General features: G+C 39.0%; 1 protein-coding gene across 2 annotated transcripts in view; it reads left to right on the top strand.

Moving 5' to 3' along the window:
* The window catches only part of appa (amyloid beta (A4) precursor protein a), a 34,916-nt gene that overhangs the window by 1,543 nt on the left and 13,463 nt on the right, over positions 1 to 19,910 (top strand). The window contains exons 2-7 of one of the 2 annotated variants that reach the window (XM_083522317.1): positions 14,078 to 14,245; positions 14,642 to 14,771; positions 15,333 to 15,445; positions 17,383 to 17,573; positions 17,726 to 17,973; positions 18,103 to 18,270. In XM_083522317.1, the coding sequence (XP_083378443.1) occupies positions 14,078 to 14,245; positions 14,642 to 14,771; positions 15,333 to 15,445; positions 17,383 to 17,573; positions 17,726 to 17,973; positions 18,103 to 18,270 (1,018 nt within the window). The remainder of the gene's footprint in view (positions 1 to 14,077; positions 14,246 to 14,641; positions 14,772 to 15,332; positions 15,446 to 17,382; positions 17,574 to 17,725; positions 17,974 to 18,102; positions 18,271 to 19,910) is intronic. The other variant, XM_083522318.1, reaches the window with a different exon arrangement.

Raw genomic sequence — 19,910 nt, 5'->3', positions numbered from 1 at the left:
ACAAACCCTAGACTTTAACATGGTATTGTTAATAATGTTGATGCACTAACCCCCAACCCCCAAGACTCAACAAGCTCTGCCATATCTTGGGCCTCAAATTCAACCATATTGATGAATGCATATTTACTAGATTGTATTGTCCATTCACTACACCATCAACACATCCAAACACCATCAGGGTGAGCAAAACAACAGGCTTTTCACGGCGTTACATTCATTGAATGTCCATTTGTCCATCGTACATTTCCATGACCTTAATAATAAAAAGATGTAAATTTTTCATAACACTGGTATTTTAGTGTTTCTTGGGCATTTCTCAGGCTCATTTGACAAACACAAAATGCACTTATCTTATTGTTTGTATTTAAGTAACAAACTTGGCTCAAACTCGCAACATTAGTACATAATATAGTTGATGTATGGACTATACTCTGTTAGCATAAATCATCCTTAATGCTGACCATTCAGGCTGTTAAAAGCACTAAGCCATAGTCAATATCGATAATGCATAATGTGAGATTTATGTTGAAGGAGAGCTAGCTAGATTTAAGGTCTTGGTTGATCTCCCCCATTTAACTCTGTTATAAAATCATTCAACTATAGTTATCTTAACTAGTGTGTTTGTTTGTCCAATAGCTTGTCATTATATCCTTTTTTTTGTAACATGGCCTGGGGATACTTATTTCCCTTTGTTATAAAATGTTTCTTATTATGTAATCGTAAGAATGATTTTCAGGTTGCTTGCTATATTTCAACCTCCTGACTTTTTTTGTAGTAATATGCAGTAACATGTTAAGTATGCCTATATTTAATTTACTTATAATAGTTTTGTTTCTTTAAATTTATTATAGAAAAATTGTTTAGCACCAACTGCAGACTTTTGTTGCCAGCCATTAGAAAACCGCATAAACATAGTCTTTTATAGATTTGCTTTCGACAAATTGTGGCTTTGTTCTGCCTGATCTGCCTCCTCATGTGTTTTCTTTTCAATTACCCTTGTGGTGCACTTCTGTTCAGCCGCTTTATTCAGTGCTGTATGGTCTGAAAAGTTCACATTACCTACAGTGGAATGGAAAGCATTCAACACTGGTCATTGGAAAAGCTCGGTGTTGAATAGGCAGCTTTGTTTGGCTGGAACACGACTTGTCAGCAGGTGAGGGATGTTGTGTCTGCAGGGAAGAGCCGAGCCATGGCCTCCTGCACAATCGCTTTGACCAGCTGCCCAGGATTCATCCAGTCTGCAGTAACTTTCTTTTCGGCTTCTCCCGTTAGGGGTCGCCACAGCGGATCCTCCGCACGTTTGATTTGGCACATGTTTTACGCTGGATGCCCTTCCTAACGCAACCCTCCCCAATTTATCCGGGCTTGGGACCGGCACTAAGAGTGGCTGGGGATGGTTCCCTGACCGGGAATCGAACCCGGGTCGCAGCGGTGGGAGCGCTGCATCTTAACCACTAGACCACCAGGGGACCTATTCATCCAGTCTGCAGTAATGCACCAAAATTAATTTGATATTTTATTTGTCCTATATTTGGGAGGAAATTGTCCAGGTAGCTTTTGTGCTTTCCGAAGATATTAGCTTGTCATTATCTGGTTTGGTATGTCGACATGGAGAAGTGCATGGCTAGATAACTATCTAATCAAGTGGATAGTTGTAAGTTAACCAATATAAATGTGTGTGTGTGTGTGTGTGTGTGTGTGTGTGTATATGAATATGTATGTGTGTGTATATGTATATGTATGTGTGTGTATATGTATATGTATGTGTGTGTGTATATGTGTATATATATATATATATATATATATATATATATATATATATATATATATATATGAGAAACAGTACAGACCAAAAGTTTGGACACACCTTCTCATTCAAAGAGTTTTCTTTATTTTCATGACTATGAAAATTGTAGATTTACACTGAAGGCATCAAAACTATATATTAACACGTGGAATTATATATGGAATTATATACATAACAAAAAAGTGTGAAACAACTGAAAAATGTCATATTCTAGGTTCTTCAAAGTAGCCACCTTTTGCTTTGATTACTGCTTTGCACACTCTTGACATTCTCTTGATGAGCTTCAAGAGGTAGTCACCTGAAATGGTCTTCCAACAGTCTTGAAGGAGTTCCCCGAGAGATGCTTGGCACTTGTTGGCCCTTTTGCCTTCACTCTGCGGTCCAGCTCACCCCTAAACCATCTGGATTGGGTTCAGGTCCAGGTCCGGTGACTGTGGAGGCCGGGTCATCTGGTGCAGCACCCCATCACTCTCCTTCTTGGTCAAATAGCCCTTGATGCCTTCAGTGTGACTGTACAATTTTCATAGTCATGAAAATAAAGAAAACTCTTTGAATGAGAAGGTGTGTGTGTATATATATATATATATATATATATATATATATATATATATATATATATATATATATATATATATATATATATATACACACACCAACACACCTGTCAGGTTGGATGGTAAACGTTGGTGGACAGCCATTTTTAGGTCTCTCCAGAGATGCTCAACTGGGTTTAAGTCAGGGCTCTGGCCATTCAAGAACAGTCACGGAGTTGTTGTGAAGCCACTCCTTCGTTATTTTAGCTGTGTGCTTAGGGTCATTGTCTTGTTGGAAGGTAAACCTTTGGCCCAGTCTGAGGTCCAGAGCACTCTGGAGAAGGTTTTTGTCCAGGATATCCCTGTACTTGGCCGCATTAATCTTTCCCTCGATTGCAACCAGTCGTCCTGTCCCTGCAGCTGAAAAACACCCCCACAGCATGATGCTGCCACCACCATGCTTTACTGTTGGGACTGTATTGGATAGGTGATGAGCAGTGCCTCGTTTTCTCCACACATACTGCTTAGAATTAAGGCCAAAAAATTCTATTTTCGGTCTCATCAGACCAGAGAATCTTATTTCTCACCATCTTGGAGTCCTTCAGGTGTTTTTTAGCAAACTCCATGCGGGCTTTCATGTGTCTTACACTGAGGAGAGGCTTCCGTCGGCCCACTCTGCCATTAAGCCCCGACTGGTGGAGGGCTGCAGTGATGGTTGACTTTCTACAACTTTCTCCCATCTCCTGACTGCATCTCTGGAACTCCGCCACAGTGATCTTTGGGTTCTTCTTTACCTCTCTCACCAAGGCTCTTCTCCCCCGATAGCTCAGTTTGGCCGGACGGCCAGCTCTAGGAAGGGTTCTGGTCGTCCCAAACGTCTTCCATTTAAGGATTATGGAGGCCACTGTGCTCTTAGGAACCTTAAGTGCAGCAGAAATCTTTTTGTAACCTTGGCCAGATCTCTGCCTTGCCACAATTCTGTCTCTGAGCTCTTCAGGCAGTTCCTTTGACCTCATGATTCTCATTTGCTCTGACATGCATTGTGATCTGGAAGGTCTTATATAGACAGGTGTGTGGCTTTCCTAATCAAGTCCAATCAGTATAATCAAACACAGCTGGACTCAAATGAAGGTGTAGAACTATCTCAAGGATGATCAGAAGAAATGGAAAGCACCTGAGTTAAATATATAAGTGTCACAGCAAAGGGTCTGAATACTTAGGACCATGTGATATTTCAGTTTTTCTTTTTTAATAAATCTGCAACAATGTCAACAATTCTGTGTTTTTCTGTCAGTATGGGGTGCTATGTGTACATTCATGAGGAAGAAGAATGAACTTAAATGATTTTAGCAAATGGCTGCAATATAACAAAGAGTGAAAAATTTAAGGGGGTCTGAATACTTTCCGTACCCACTGTATATATAATATAAAATTAACATTTTTTAAATAAAACTCTTTATCAGTGCTAGATCTTTAAATGGCTGCAGGTTTTACTCTATTTACATGCCCTGGAGAAAATCCCAAGTGCCTCCAGCAGGTTGTTTCATTGGGTGTATGATGAGATCCATGGTTTATGTCGATTCTCCAGTGGTCCTGCTGCTTTGGCAACGGTGCTGCAACTAAGTGCAATCAACTGTGCAGACATATTGTGACAGATGTTTCTTCTTGGGTTAGATGACCTTTGCCCTTTACAGTCAGCTGTGACCAGGAAATGTGATTAGTGCAGAGCTTGAAAGCCCCCAGGAGACCCTATTCCACCAGGAAGCCACAGATGGAGTAACCTTGGCATCATGACCTGAATACAGGTAGCAGCATCACAGGTTGTGTGTTATGTGTTCCCTCCTCATTGGATATCAGAGCTCATATTAAAATATTGCTTTTGAGAGATTTATTTTACTCTGCAGACCGTTTTGCTTTGTGAATAAAATCAGATTTTTGCCTTTATGATTTCACGTCTTTGCAAGTTAATCAATGGAGCATTTTAATGAAGCCTCTTCAAAGAGGTGATATTTTCTTGTGCTCTGAACGTAGATTTAGTGTGATGGTGAATGTGTAAGTGTAGGTTAGCTTTCCAAATATATGGACAAGATAAATATAGATGTATAATAACTATATATTTATGGTGTTTTCGTTGTGTTTTAAATAGTCTTGGTTGTGTTTGAACCCCTCCCTTTGTCCCTTCATCCCTGCATTACATGTTTGTTGTAGCACCCAGGCCATCCCTCAGTGCTCACCCCTATAATAAGTGCTCCCTCGGGTAGAAGTGATGGAGATGATGTTCATGCACCTTTCCATGTTTCTGCTGCTGTTTATTTTCTACTCATCTCATTATAAATTAACTCCAAGTGTAGCTTTTTTATATTTTTTTATTTCTGATTCCTGCTTAGATTGTTTGGTAATGATTTCTCCAAGTGAATCCCCATGGAAATATCATAATGCATGGTCTAACTCTAGATATAAAACCCATATATCCCAGTTTGTAAGTGAGTCTAATTTTAGAGCACTTGTGAAAGGGTGGAGCAGAGGCCACTTGCTAGCTGTGCAAAACCTTTCCTGCTTCACTTTCCTGTTTTTCGCTTAGGGGAATTTCCACTGTTTGTTTGACCCCTGGTGGTGCGAAGACAAAAGGTGTTAGTCATTGTCTGTGTTGTGTATGTGTGTGTTACGTGCTCATACACAGGTTTTCCCAAAAATCTTCATACATAGCAAATTCTAAACATTTCAAAATCTTCTAAATCTTGTGAATACTCAGTTTATATTTTAGATGTATATTTTGTCCAGCCTTTTTCTTAATGTGGACATTAACAATAAATATTCAAGCAGATTCAAGACCAACCAAGAAATGGGCATCTACTGAAAAGGCACAACTAATGTGTTAGCATTCATAGTGCCCTATTTAGAGAGGCTCCCTGTAATGTGTGCTTTGCTGAAATCTAACTCTCTGAAGTATAAACCTGAAGTTATATAATTTAAAGCTTAAGTGTGTCACACTACAAACCAGAAAAAAGACATGGACACTATTTTTGTAAAAGTATAGGTTTTGTGTCAACAAGCTATCCAAAAACAATTAGTTACTATGAGCTCCTGTTGTATTTACATTCTTCTAACAGTTGACACTGTTATTGATTTCAGCAGCTGATCTGTCTGTGGTGAAAATGCATTTTCTATTTATGGTGTAAGCAGCCATCTTGGCATGACTTCATACACTGAATTTGGGATTGAGGAATCCTTTGTAACTTTCCTAAAAGAAATCCAGAGTTGGTTTTCTAATTTCTTTTTTTTCCAAAAGCAGATACAAAAAAAATCGGCCTTTAGAAGCTTTAGTCATATGCGGCATTATCTGCAAAGACTTGGTGTGACTTCATTCTAACCAAACAGCAGGCACGCCTTATGGTCAACAGAAGGCCAGGATCAGCTGATTAAACTGGTGGAATCAGATGTGGCTCCTGCTTGGTTGAAATGAAAGCGGATCAAGTGGGGATCTTAATCAGCTCCCTAACTTTCTAGGTCATTATTAAATGTATGGTGTACATAGTTTTATGAATAAGAACCGTGGTTACTACACATATTGGGACCTTAATGACTCAATTTCCAGCAATATGACTAATACATTTCTCATTTCCTCATCAGTCATTGTAAAATAAACAGATAAAATATTATATATATTCTGTAAATGTGTTAACCTGATCACACCTTATCGTTATACTTCAAGCAGGATTTTAGGCTAGCTAGTGCATTTTATGAAGTCATAATACTCCATACAAGTTGACATCTAATACAGTTAAAAATCACTAATATAAGTAATTATTTAAGAACTACCATATACTAGAGTCTAGCACTAGCGCTAGACTCCAATGATTGCTAGACTAAGGTAGTGTAGGGGTTCGTTTGACATTTATTTAATTTTTTTTAGCTGAAAGCCATTAGAAAATGTGGCTTAATTTCCAGTAAAGAAACAGTTTGTATTGCTAGATTTTGCAGTGCATTTTGTGTTGTTTTTTAAGCTAGCAAATATTCCAGTGCACTGCAAGGGAAAGGTTTTATGATTGAGACAGCCCTTAAAATGGCCGATTTTCTGAACAGACCTCTGACTACTGTACCAGGCAGGTGATTGAGACATCGCAGCTGCAGAAAAAAAAAGAGCTAATTTGAGGTGCTGCAGTCACGGTGCTTTTTCACTACAGAACAGGCAGTTGAAAATTCTTAATATATTTTATTAGCAGAATTAACCAATATACTATGTGCTATGATCCCTTATCTACAAAAAAGGTTTATTCCAGCGTTCCAGATTAAAAGCGTGCAATCATACAAACCAAAGCAGCTGACTTCAGATAACTGACAGAGATAACAAAACCCCTCCATTCACCTCTCTGTACTCACACACTAAACAGCTTGACTTGTGTTTCACCGCAGTGACCGTGGAGGTCAGACAGCGGGCACGGTAGCATTTCTTGGAAATAGTCAATGTTGCTGTCCTGTGTCCTTGCAGTATTAGGATCCATCTTCTCTTATCTGTCTTAGACTTCGAAATGAACGTAGAGTTCTTCAGAGTTTGTTTGTATTTTGTGTAATCTTTATTACGGTGCGTCTATGTGTTATGTTCATAGTGTGGTTTATATTTATGATAAAATATGTTCCAGACACCATACAGCACAATGATAAAAAGAAAAGCACCTTTCCTTTGAGTGACTGTGTTTTAGTGGCTGAACCTGGTATAGTCTAAACAGTGACTGTAATAAACAGAAGACCAGCGTCAAACATTATTTCAGATAAATCTAACAGTCTAAACATTCACACACATTTTTAACCACCATTTTAAAAACATTTGACATGGCTATTTTGAGCTAACGGTGTCTGCTGAAAGTTTTAGTTTTTACAGTATTAAAGAGCAGTGGTAGTGTTCTTCAGTTATAGTTTTTTATTTAAAAATATAACTGACCATTTTTCTAGACGCTTCGAACATCCAACAGCTACCTGTTTCAAATAATAGAGCATCCAATTTTGTTTGCTGTTTAATGCAGTAATTCATTTTCTATTGGATCTTATTAAAGGTATCTCTGGCATTTCCAAAGATTTATGCTCAGTAATGCACCTGGTGCAGATTTAAGGCTAACTAAAATTCCTCAGATTTTTAGACCAAAATGCTAAGTTGGCTTTGTGCAAATAGGCAACCACGAGAACACAAATAGCCATCAAAACCCCCTCTTCCAAATGGAACTGTGAGGGGCGGGACAATTGATTTATTGTGCGGCACTGACATGACATTTAGTTGGGGGTTGGTGCGTCAGCAGGCCTTGTCTGTGGTAAATCCCAGCTTTACTGTCTTTGTTGTCCATGTTGGTTCACATGGTGTATATCGGCGGGATGGTAAAGGGCTGAGTGGAATGTTGGCAAATGGGGCGAAAAGGAAACGAGAGACTGATCACCCTGTAATCACTGCACTGCACATCCACCCTGGGGATCCGGTCGAGGCAACCGGCAGCGGATATTATTTTGCGCGTGCACACACACACACACACACAGGCACACCAAGAAGGCTTATCAGAACTGCAAGTGTGTTTTTATTATCTACCTCAAGCAGACCTAACCCTCTGCCTGAGCTCACTATTTGCTTTTTTTTCTAACTGAGAGGTTTATTGCTTTTATTTTTTTTTTATTACTTTGTTTTTTTGTTTGTTTTTTTAAACAGTGTACTTTTCTAGACTTTAGATAAAACTCAAGTTTTCTTTCAGGAAGATTATTTGTTTTGCCTCCCCACAAATTCCAAGCCCTTCCCTTACACTGAAAGTGCAAAGCCCGTGACCGAGATGTTCTGAACTCCATCAGCTTTTATCCTGCTCAGAACATTTGGTTCCTTAATAGCACCATCACACTGGTTGCTGCAAGTATCGCTTTTCTTTAACGGCATCCAATTTTTCTTCTTTTGAATAACCGACAGCTTTCATGTTCATGGTTAAACATGACCCTAGTCTTTAAAGCTGTAGCAGTGAATTACACAATAAGGCTTTTGCATGCAAATGTGATAAAATGCTCGAGCACAGCAGATGGTTGGGAAATTCCTCATGTTTTATGTGTCCCTTTCCCTAACAATCACCAATGTGTCCGATTGTAGTCTATACAACTTTCAATTGTGTCTTGTCTTCAAGGCCATAGTTTCAAACAGGGCACTACATTTTGCCAGATGTTGCTGAAGACCACAGAAAAATAACTTCCTTCTAAATGCAGCCAGAATGGCACTACAGATGGGTCATCAGTTCGGAAAAGTCGCACTCTAAAACCTGAGCACACACCTCCACCGTAATTGGCCAGCAGAGACTTGTAAATGAATGGCATGCGCAAACATGTGGGAGGTCTGTCAGCATGTCTCACGTGTCCCTTACGCCCATCTCAAAATGTTGATCTTTGCAAATGTATTCTTTGCATTTCCAGTAGTGAGCTAGAATCAAGCAGCTTTTAAATACTGAATCTGTTTCATGAGATGTAGTGGAGATGAATGCTACATCATTCTGTAATGTATTATACATTCCACATGTGTTCAGTGGGGTTGAGATCAGGGCTTTCTGCAAGACTTTATAAAAGGAACAGGAGGGAATAATAATCGGAATATATAATTTATAATAATAGGAATAAATGAAATAGGGTTCAGGCCCTGTGGTTACAAATTTTTGATCAGTAGTGTCCAATCAAGCAGAAGCAGGTTTTTCTGGCCAGTTGTTAACTAGGAGCCGAGAAGACCCCCATTCCTGTGAAGGAATTTTGGTTTGAGGTGGCAGATTTTTTTTATATATATCATTGGTTAAATCTTTATTTTTTTAGTTTAATTTCTATTTTAGTGTATGCTTTAAAAAGTAAAATTGCACATAATGCTTGGAAGGAAAATTGGTATGTGTTCAAGAAAAAAATTAACTAAATTTCACAGGCTGTTAATAGGTTCTGGTTTTTTTTTTGTTTTTGTTTTTTGTATTCTAAACAAGGAAGTTTAAGGCTTTTTTGATTATTAACTTAAACCAGATGATGATTCTAAGCTTTTCTTTGTATGTTTCTTTTTTTTTTCCATCATCGTCATAAAAGATGCATAATCATACTCAGAAAAAAATGTGGCAAAAATCTTCTAAAAAATCGAAATAATGTATGAAAAGCTTTAGAGATAAAAACATCTGAAAATAACACTTAAAACTCAAATTTTAGTAATGAGAATAGCACTTGTCTTTGGACTCAACAGTTTATTAATTCAGATACGGCAGTGTTAAAACCTTTTATGGAATCGCAATTACACTTTCCTACATTATTGGGACATTCGTACATTACAGGGACACTTCATTGCAGTTTATTTGGTCAGTCATCACATTACAGTCTCCAGCCGCCTTTTAATCTGCAGCACAGATAAATTAACAAAATGTTTTACTTTTGTCCATTTTTTTTTTATGAAAGTTTAAGTGCCAGAGTCCTGTGCTATTAGAATCCTCTATCAGGGAGAGGCAGGTTTGGGCTTGTAGTCTTTATCTGATTGCCTCAAGAGCTTTGAACATCAAGAACAATCTGATTGGCTCCACAGTGACACAGACCAGAGGGGGGAAAGGAATTAGCAGAAAGTAAGCAGATAGCTGAGACAGAATCTCAGTAACAGGAAGCAGTGGTTATGTCAACTTTAGTTTTGCCAGTTCAGCAATGCTTTTCATAAATCTCTTTGTTAATGCGCAAAAATAGCATGAACCGAAGCACAAATACATAGTCGTGAAATGAAATCAAAGTGAATGGATACAATTTACTGTAGTTTGTTCATAAAATATAGGGACTATATAGACATAGAATTTGTGGGGGGTTTGGTTTTCCATTTAATTTCCACAGAACCACAGAAAGAAACATGAAGACAGTGTCCAATGTCTGGCTTGAACTTGATATTGTACATTTACTGAAATAGTGTCTGGCACAGTGTGCTGTAAGTATGATTATTTTGGTATATTAAACACAAGGCTGTGTTATTACAATTAAATGTAAAGCCATTACACTCAAATTGCTGTAATGCTTATAAGCAGTTTGCCTGCAAATACTATGAAAGGCTTTCACATTAATAGCAAGGCTTCAAGTGATGTAAATCATACACAGACAAACAGAAGAAAACTGTAAATAAAGTCTAATGAATATAAGATGGGTGTATCTTGTGGGTTGTTAGATCACTTTACAAGGGTTGCTGGTGTTTGTGTGGCTTAAATTCAAGCCAGTGTGTACTGCTAAAATAAAATGGTTAACTGCATGTTATTATATTAATTGCAGTTAGCATATTATCATACAACAACTTGCTAAGCCATGTCAGGTCTTGCTAGCCTAGACACAAAATAATTTGACCGAAGCAGAAACGAATATGAAAGCTAACAGTATTTCATTTTGAAAAAGGAAACTTTAAAAACGAATAATATAGCATTAAAAGGATAAATGTGGTAAAGGTTAATGGTCTTCTATTACAAACCGCTAAGCACATTTTCAGGTGAACAGTAGTTCACAATGTAAAACTATGCCATTAACTGTCATTTGCTTTCACTAATTCCTATAGGTTGCATTCTGAACCCATGAAAATTAGAACTGAATGAATCAACAATGAAAATGTGCTAATATTTCAAGAGAGTGTCTCCCAATAGTTTAGAGTTTCGGCCTTTTCAGCCGAATGCGGTTTAGCTTGAATAAGTTCCATTTTACTCTGTGATCCGTTCGGCATTTCAGCAAAGATTAAAGTGTAGAGTTACTTTCCTAAAGTACAGCTTCTCTGTGAGAAGTGCAAGGTATCGACTTGCACCAGTCCTGAACCTTTGCCGAGTGTAATTAGTTATCGATTAGCACCTAAAGGTGCTAGTGTTGGTTCTTTGGGTTGAAGCGATCGACTTGTGCATGCATATGGTGGTATTTGTGGTGTTATTTTGAAATGTTGGTTTCGAAGTACTGAAATTGGGAGCAGGTTAAGAGGTGTGTGCGGGACCTGTGTAAAATTGCGATAAAAATGAATAGGATGGAGCAGAATAGAGCAGCTCTTGCTTTTTTTTTTTTCGCATCTTGTGGATCCCTGATGCTTTTCCGTGCCTATAAGTTCCAGAGTGTCAGTGTGTGTGTGTGTGTGTGTGTGTGTGTGTGTGTGTGTGTGTGTGCGATCTGAAAAGTATTTTCACTGTAGATTTGGATGACCTTGAAGGACTTTAATTGCAAATCCTAATAAGTAGCTCTGTGTGTGTGTGTGTCTGTGTGTGTGTGTCTGTGTGTGTGTGTCTGTGTGTGTGTCTGTGTGTCTGTGTGTCTGTGTGTGTGTGTGTCTGTGTGTGTGTGTCTGTGTGTGTGTGTCTGTGTGTGTGTGTCTGTGTGTGTGTGTCTGTGTGTGTGTGTCTGTGTGTGTGTGTCTGTGTGTGTGTGTCTGTGTGTGTGTGTCTGTGTGTGTGTGTCTGTGTGTGTGTGTGTCAGTCACATGGTTCTCAAAGTCCACTCCATTCCTACCAAAGATGTTTAACAAAAGATTTGTTGTTCTCTTGCCAGCACATTCAGTCTCCTAAAATGATTAAGTAACACAAAAACATTACCTTACCCCCTTTCTTCCCATCTTCACCTTCCCTCGCCTTGTTTTCTTGGACAACACAATGCCGTCTTTGAGCGGCTTTTTACTCTGGCAACATTCACGTTCACAAAGGAATTCTTTCACAGGCATTACACACTAAAGCGAAATCGAAATACTACACCCAGTGAGAAAGGAGTTTAGGGAAGTTTAGGTTTGTAACTTTGATGGTGAACTTTCTTGGGCCTTTTTCAGATCACTGTGTGTTTGTCTCAGTCCTGCCCTCTGTAGTCTGCCAGCAGCTTGTACAAAGCTGGTACAGGAATTAATCCTGTTGACAGCAGGCTTTCTCTTCCTTTACTAATCACATTAGTGTTTTTTTCTCATTTATCCAACTGGTGTTCAGAGACCCAAGTAGCCCCTGTAGTGCTGGTGGGCTCTGTGTTGGAACACGTTGTAATGAAATTCTAATGATATTTGCACCATCTGTAAGTAGGTCATTGTATTGTGTATGCCGATATCTTAGCTCATCTCGGCGCTATGGTTTAGCGAGGGACTTGGTTTTCTTCCAGCTTTTACTGTAATAGACTTTTTCCAGAATATTAGAAATAGCTGAACACAAATTGTGTGTGTGTGTGTGTGTGTGTGTGTGTATGTATGGAAGCAGCAGGGGAAAAACACGACCTTGTAATACTCTTTAATCATTAAATAATGCAATGGAAAATATAAGTAAGCCTTTTCCAAGCATGGAAAAATCACAAAAAGTCCACCCAGCACGAGGAAAAGTTTATGCAATGCCGCAATAGGAAAATCGTTTCTCTTTTGTCCTATAAGTGTTTTTTGTGTTGCCTGTTATATTTTAGCCCCAGTGCACTGCCTAAAAATTGCACATCTGTGTAATATTGCTCTTTGTGTCAAAATACTGCCAGATGTGTCGTTTGCTTTTTCTTATGTCGACATTTGCCTGAGAAGTGATCTTAATATTTAAATTGCATCAAACTGGTTATTTTAATACACATACACGGGCCTAGTTTGAATCATAAGTCATTTTTGAGTTTGTAGCATTATAAATACTTTTCTTTCAGCGCAAGGTATATGCTACCTTAAAATAGGCAACTTAAAATAATTCATGATTCAAACGGAGGACAGTGTGGAAATGCTGCAGAAAAACGACAAGAAAAAGCGACACGCACAAGCTTTTCAGAGTGCGTCGTTTTTCTGCAGCACTTCGGCACTGTCCTCCGTTTAAATCGTGAGTTATTTTAAGTTGTGCTTCCTACACTTAGGCTTAATTACATTTTATTCAGTCAGCGCAAGGTTTCATATAGACATTGAGAACATTATCTCAGCATCCAAGCAGACTTTAGTGCTGTATGTTTAAGCCAAGATTGTGTTTTGATTCCCGGTTTTCGCAGAGTTGGGTTTGTTGGCAGTATTTTATGCATCTCGGGGATTTGGTGATGGTAAACTGAGTGCCCGAGGGCAGACCTGAATTGCAGCAAACAAAATCTAGTATTTTCTGGAACTAGGCCAGTGAACACAACTGAGGAGTGTCTTATGTTCTGAGTGTGTTGTGTTGTGCAAGTCTGTGAACCTGACAGATGATTAAAGAAGGAAGGGAGAACATTCTGACACTGCATACAATTACGTTCGATAAGATGGGTGGGTAGGGCGCAGGAGCGTGATTAAACAGTGATGTTCATCCGGCTTGTCCCAATTTTCCTCACTCTTGCGCAATTTAGCGTTGGGTGTGCTGTGAGTAACGCAGAACACGCCCACTAATTTCCTGTCTACTCCCATATGAACCCAGACATTGGTATGTGTGGACAGGTAACATGATGAATAACATTATCCTAAGGCCACATAAATATGGATCATTTTGATGGCATCAGGGAGGGTCAGATTAAATAAGGTAACTGCACATTCTTAAACATGCCCTGGCAATTTATTTCTGACTTTATAGTCTAACTAACGGTTTCAAACCTGCCATCCAGTAATATGAGTCATACAGTTATTTCTACAGAAATAACAGTAGTCTGTATATATATACCTGCTCAGCCCTGTTTATGTAGCTCCTGTGTTTTGTGGTGGTTGTGAAATCAGATTTCCCCTTTGGGGATTAATAAACTACTCTGTACTCCACTTTTATGCTTTATATGGTTTAATTGTTATAACGTTTTAACATTGGTCAAAATGTGTTTTCAGATGCCGTCAAAAGAAGAACCAGGTTTACTGGCTGAGCCGCAGGTAGCCATGTTTTGCGAGAAGCTCAATATGCACATGAACATCCAGAGTGGCAAGTGGGAGCCAGACCCTTCAGGCACCAAGAGCTGCGTAAACACCAAAGAGGGCATCCTGCAGTACTGCCAAGAGGTAAGAGCCCGAGCATACAGACATACTGTATATTTGAAAAAGAATTATAACTTGGATAAAGGAAGCTACAAACGGCCTAAAACATAAAAAAGTGGAAATGGGTGGTGATGCAAAACCCTAAGGAAATAAGAGGATATAAAGATAGGTGGGGATATGGTTTAGTAATAGGTGGCACACCTGAGTCAGGACATAAAGGCTGATGAGTCAGGTTAGAAACAAAATATCCATAAAGGATTAGAATGTTTTGTGATTTTTCTTTGAAGGGGGTAAATGTCGAACACATGACACAAAATAGAGTGATAGAAAGTAATTAGTGTGGTTGTAAGTTACTGGTGTATATTTACCGTACGAAATGTACCCTGAAATGTGTGTGACTTCCTGTCTGTCGTCCCTCAGGTCTATCCTGATCTGCAGATCACAAACGTGGTGGAAGCCAATCAGCCTGTCAGCATCCCGAACTGGTGCAAGAAGGGTCGGAAGCAGTGCCGCAGTCATGTGCACATTGTAGTGCCTTACCGCTGCCTTGGTGTGTACGCACTTGTGTGCATCTGTGCATGTGTGCTTTTGCTTTTTTTGTATAATTACAGCAAATAAGCATATAATAGGGGACGGGTAGATCATTGGTTAAGGCTTTGGGTTACTGGTTGGAAGTTTGGGTGTTCAAGCTCCAGTATTTCCAAGCTGCCACCCTTAGGGCCCCTAAGCAAGGCCCTTAACCCTCTGTGCTCCAGGGGTGCTGTAGCATTGATGACCCTGCACTCTGTATACTTTATAAATAAAATATACTTTAATAAAAACAAGTTTAATTGTATTACTTGCACGATGAGTAACATGTTAAATGACTAATGTTGTGCTTTGTACCATTAACCTGCACATATACAAATTAATACAAACAGTTAAAATTGTCTGTTTCCAAAACTATTTTTTATTTCTAGTTAGTGGTAGATAATTTCACGTATCATAAAGTAGTTTCAGTTGTACTGATGGTAATTTAAAAGTCATTTTTTGTGTCTGTGAGTCATCCATAGGTACACAGTTGACAGAATGTGTGTACATTTGGGTTTATTGTTTGTGATTCTGTGTGCAGTGGGTGAATTTGTAAGTGACGCTTTGTTGGTTCCTGATAAGTGCAAGTTCCTGCACCAGGAGCGGATGGACAAGTGTGAGAGTCACCTTCACTGGCACACAGTAGCCAAAGAGGTGAGTTGAACTTCCTACTTTTACCAGATTATTGCATAGCAAGACTATTATAAATCTTAGGACTTGTGTACTTAAAATTAAAATGTGGTATGTGCAAATTCACATTCAGGTTTATTAAATAAATGTGTATATATAATTTAAATAACCTCCATAGACCTGTTTTGATCATTTGCCCATATTTCTGTTATTTATAAATTGTGTACGAGATTTTCTTAAATGTTCATGGAATTGTGATCGTTAGTTTGCCTGCAGCCACCTTTACCAAGATATCAAACATTATTCCATTCCCAGAACTTCTTGTATAGTGTAAACTATAAACTATCACAAATTGAACTTTAATTGTACAAATTGAACGAAAGTAATTGTTTAGGGTTTAAAAATGAGCTGGTTTTATTATCTGTAGCTTGCAGACCATCCTATTCCACCTTTAGTCCACATTTGCTGTTATAATAACTTCCACTCTTCTGGGAAGATGACCCACTGGATTTTCCAGTGTGGTTATTGAAATTTGTGTTTATTCAGCCACAAGGGTGTTGGTAAAACCAGGTACTGATGTAGGGTGTGGAGGCCTGGGGAGCAGTCAGCATCACAATGCAAACAAGGAAGGAGAATATAAAACCATCCACGGACAATATTTTCTTTGCTGTATGCTTTATCAAATGTAAGATTTGTGTGGCAGTTTAAGATTGTTGAATTTTCTTTTGGTTTTATATTCTTACAAACCGTTCAAGATGATAGAAAAACTGGGTTTTGGCCAAATTATGGGTTTTCTGGCTATGAAATTCTTTGACATTTTGGAAACGATTTACATTTAACCAAACTGTGTGCATTTATCTTTTCTTTACTGACTTATTGAAAAGATCTTGGTATACTCAATTTAATTCTTTTTTTTGAACAATGTCACATTTTATACATTTTTGGAGAGCTGTACTATATGGACACGAATATTGGGACACCTGACTTCTCCAGCCATATATGGTTCTTCCCCAAAATGTTACCACACAATTGTACAGGATCTTTGAATCATGAAACTTTCCCTTACTACGAGACCCAAACCTGTTCCAGCATTACAATGCCCCTGTGCAAAAGTCAGCTACATAAAGATATGGTTTAGAATCGGTTGGAGTGGAAGATTTACCCTACTGAACACCTTTGGAATGAATTTGAACACTGATAGTCATTGTGGCTGAATGAGCAAAATCTCCATAAGCACCCATAAAAATCTAGTGGAACATCTTTCCAGAAAGTGGAGGTTATTGTTAAAGCAGTGTGGAATGGCATGTCCAAAAAGCACATGATACTTATGGTCAGTTGTCCACATACTTGTCTATGTGGTGTACGCCTTATAGAAATAGCATAATCCTTTGCAGTTCTGATCTGCAATCAGATATCAGCTTCCTAACAGTCATGCTCCTCAGTCTGAATAATATCTATATTTCATTTTTAGTGCTAGTCAGAATGCTGTAATATTTGCTTTTGCTTGTGACACATGCAAAAGAGCTGATATTTTCATAAATTTTCCTCATATTTCATAAGAGCTTTATTTTGGTCTGGGTCACCATGGATATACAGTTGTTGATCCTGGGCCCACTGTGGCAGAATTTACCACAATTCAGTTTGGTGTTTATTATATGCACATTCCCACAGATTAAAGCATTCTGACACACATCTCTTTGTTCTAAACGAATTTCTGTGAATTACCCCAGTAACCATTATTGAGCATCTCCAATAAGCAATATCAGCCAGTTACGCTTATTAAATCAGTGCCATGAATAATTCTCATAACCCCAGTAGATAAAATTTCGAGCTTATTGCTGCCGCAAGCCCGTGTTTGCACTTCCCACAGTAAGCATTAGAATAAATTATCTTGAAGCGAATTAAATGCTATCGAGTCTGTCACACTCAATGTTCTCCATCATTTTTCATCCTCCCTCTAGTCTTGCAGCGATCATACAATGAACCTACACGATTATGGGATGTTGTTACCGTGTGCCATCGATCGCTTCCGTGGTGTGGAGTTTGTATGCTGCCCGGTGGAGACTGAGCTGGAAAAGGATGACGTGGAAGCAGAGGAGGACGATTCAGACGTCTGGTGGGGAGGAGCCGAGACAGACTATTCTGATAACAGGTGCTTTCACACACTTGACCTGCAGACACACAAATTGTACACAAATTGCCAAATCTCTCCCCAATCACTGAGACCATTTTCATTAAAACACCATTTCAAATGTGTTGCTTTTCATTATATTAAACTTAATACAAATTGAATACATCTTTTAGCATGACGCGGGAGGCGGGGCAAGCAGAGCAGACAGAGGCGGAGCCTGCAGTGGCTGAGGATGATGAAGTTATTGAAGATGAAGAGGAGATTCTAGATAATGACCCAGATGGTGATGGAGAGGAGGAGGAGGAGGAAGAGGAAGATAATGAGATGATCGATGAACGCACAGAAAATGAACAGACCACTAGCATCGCCATGACCACCACTACTACCACCACGACTGAGTCGGTTGAAGAAGTGGTCCGTGGTAAGAAATGCAGTGTATATCAGAATGTGTCATGTGTATACCTCCACATGTAAATGGATAACAATAATAAAAAAAAAGTGTTCAAACCTACAAAACATTGATAGCCCTTGGTTGTGTGTGCTCTCTCAGAAGTGTGTTGGGCGAATGCAGAGACTGGGCCGTGCAGGGCCATGGTGCCCCGCTGGTATTTTGTGAAAGAAGAGGGTCGCTGTGCTCCCTTCATCTATGGGGGCTGCGGAGGCAACCGTAATAACTTTGAGTCCAAGGAATACTGCCAGTCTGTCTGCGGTGGTGTGTGTAAGTCACGAGTGTGTATAGACGTGCAAGATGTCTCTCCAAGCCTACCGTCCTCCTTGCTAATCTTCTCTTACACTGCTCGCTCACACACTTTTTGCGTGCCTTCTTTCTGGTATTTACTGTTTCCATGGTGTGGAGTTTGAATTGCATTTTCAACACACACACACACACCCGCACTGAGTCAGCATCCACGCACCATATGTCGCCCGCCTTGTTCTTCTTGCTTTCTCACACACGCACAATGTTGGCCTCTCGCTGTGTGCACCCAAGGGATGCGAGATGACACACTAGCACTTCGATCACTGTATATTTCACACTCGTTCAGTCACAGCTTGTGTAATCGATGACAAAGATGCTTGGCGCATTCTCTGTCTAACACGGGCTGAAGCTCACAGATGAGCATGTGTCTTTGCATGTTGGGCTTCTGTGATTGCAATGATGATTAGTTACTCACAAAACACTTATGTGCTCAGGCTGAAAGTAAAAATTTCTATTCATATACTGTTTAAATTTAAAATTTTAAATATACTGTTTAAACTGAGTTTGAAGAGCAAAAAAAAAAAAAAACTTAAATAACTTGTGACCGGATGTCATGAAAAGAATCTAAATAAATGCACTTTAAGGTATACCTTATTTGTATACTTTTTATCCTAAAAACAAACAATATATATGCACAAAGTGTGATATTATGCATTTAAAAAAAAACTGTGACTGCATGTCAAATGTGAAAAAAAAAAAGGTTCTGGTTGAAATAAGGTTTTGGGACACCAGAACAGATTTAATGATGCTAAGTATAGACTGTAAACCTCACTGGAACATTTTACTCATTTGGCAATGTGTAAATAATGGTGGAGAGCACTATCTAACACAGTGATCCAAAAATATCTCATTAGTTTCCAGCTGGATTGAGATTTGATGACTGTGAAGGTCATAGCACATGATTTGCATCATTTTCAACCCATTCAAATCATCCAGTAAGCTCTCCTGCTCTGTGGATTGGAGGTGGGGCAGAGTCGTTTTGTTGGAGATCACATTTATTAATTATTTATTAGGAGCACTATATTAACACTCTAGGGTCCCATTTTGCTCTCCGAGCAGCCACAGTTTTTCAGTATGTTGTAAACATACATTTGAGTTTCATGTGGCTCTGATTGCATCATGAAATCCCTGCAGATTTTTTAGGAGCAATGTTTATGCTGTGAATTTCCTGTTCTACCACATCCTAAAGGAGTGATTTTAGAATTTAGGTTCAGTAACAAGAGCGTGTTCCCAGTGCAGCATCAGCTCTCTGTTTTTGGCTGACTGGTGGAATCCAATATACATTTACATTTACATTTGCGGCATTTAGCAGACGCCCTTATCCAAGGCGACGTACAGAAGTGCTATAATATAGTTGTAGCAACGGAATTCTGCTGTTGTAGCTCATCTGCCTTTCTATACTTTGAGAAGCTTTTCTGTTCACAACAGTTGTACAGAGTGACTGTCTGAGTTTCAGTAACCTTTTCAGTCTGGCCATTCTTCATTCTTCGCCATTGATCTCTCTCATCAACAAGGCAGGTTTTTTTTCCCTGGCTTCTGACTGATGTTTTTTCTTTATTGAACTATTCTGGGTAAATGTTTTTAAATGGTTGTGCGTGAAA

This window comes from Silurus aristotelis (genome assembly GCF_946808225.1).
Source record: "Silurus aristotelis genome assembly, chromosome: 20".
Taxonomy (NCBI): Eukaryota; Metazoa; Chordata; class Actinopteri; order Siluriformes; family Siluridae; genus Silurus; species Silurus aristotelis.
The sequence above is the reverse complement of the archived record's forward strand: the minus strand, read 5'-3'. Positions and strand labels throughout refer to the sequence as shown.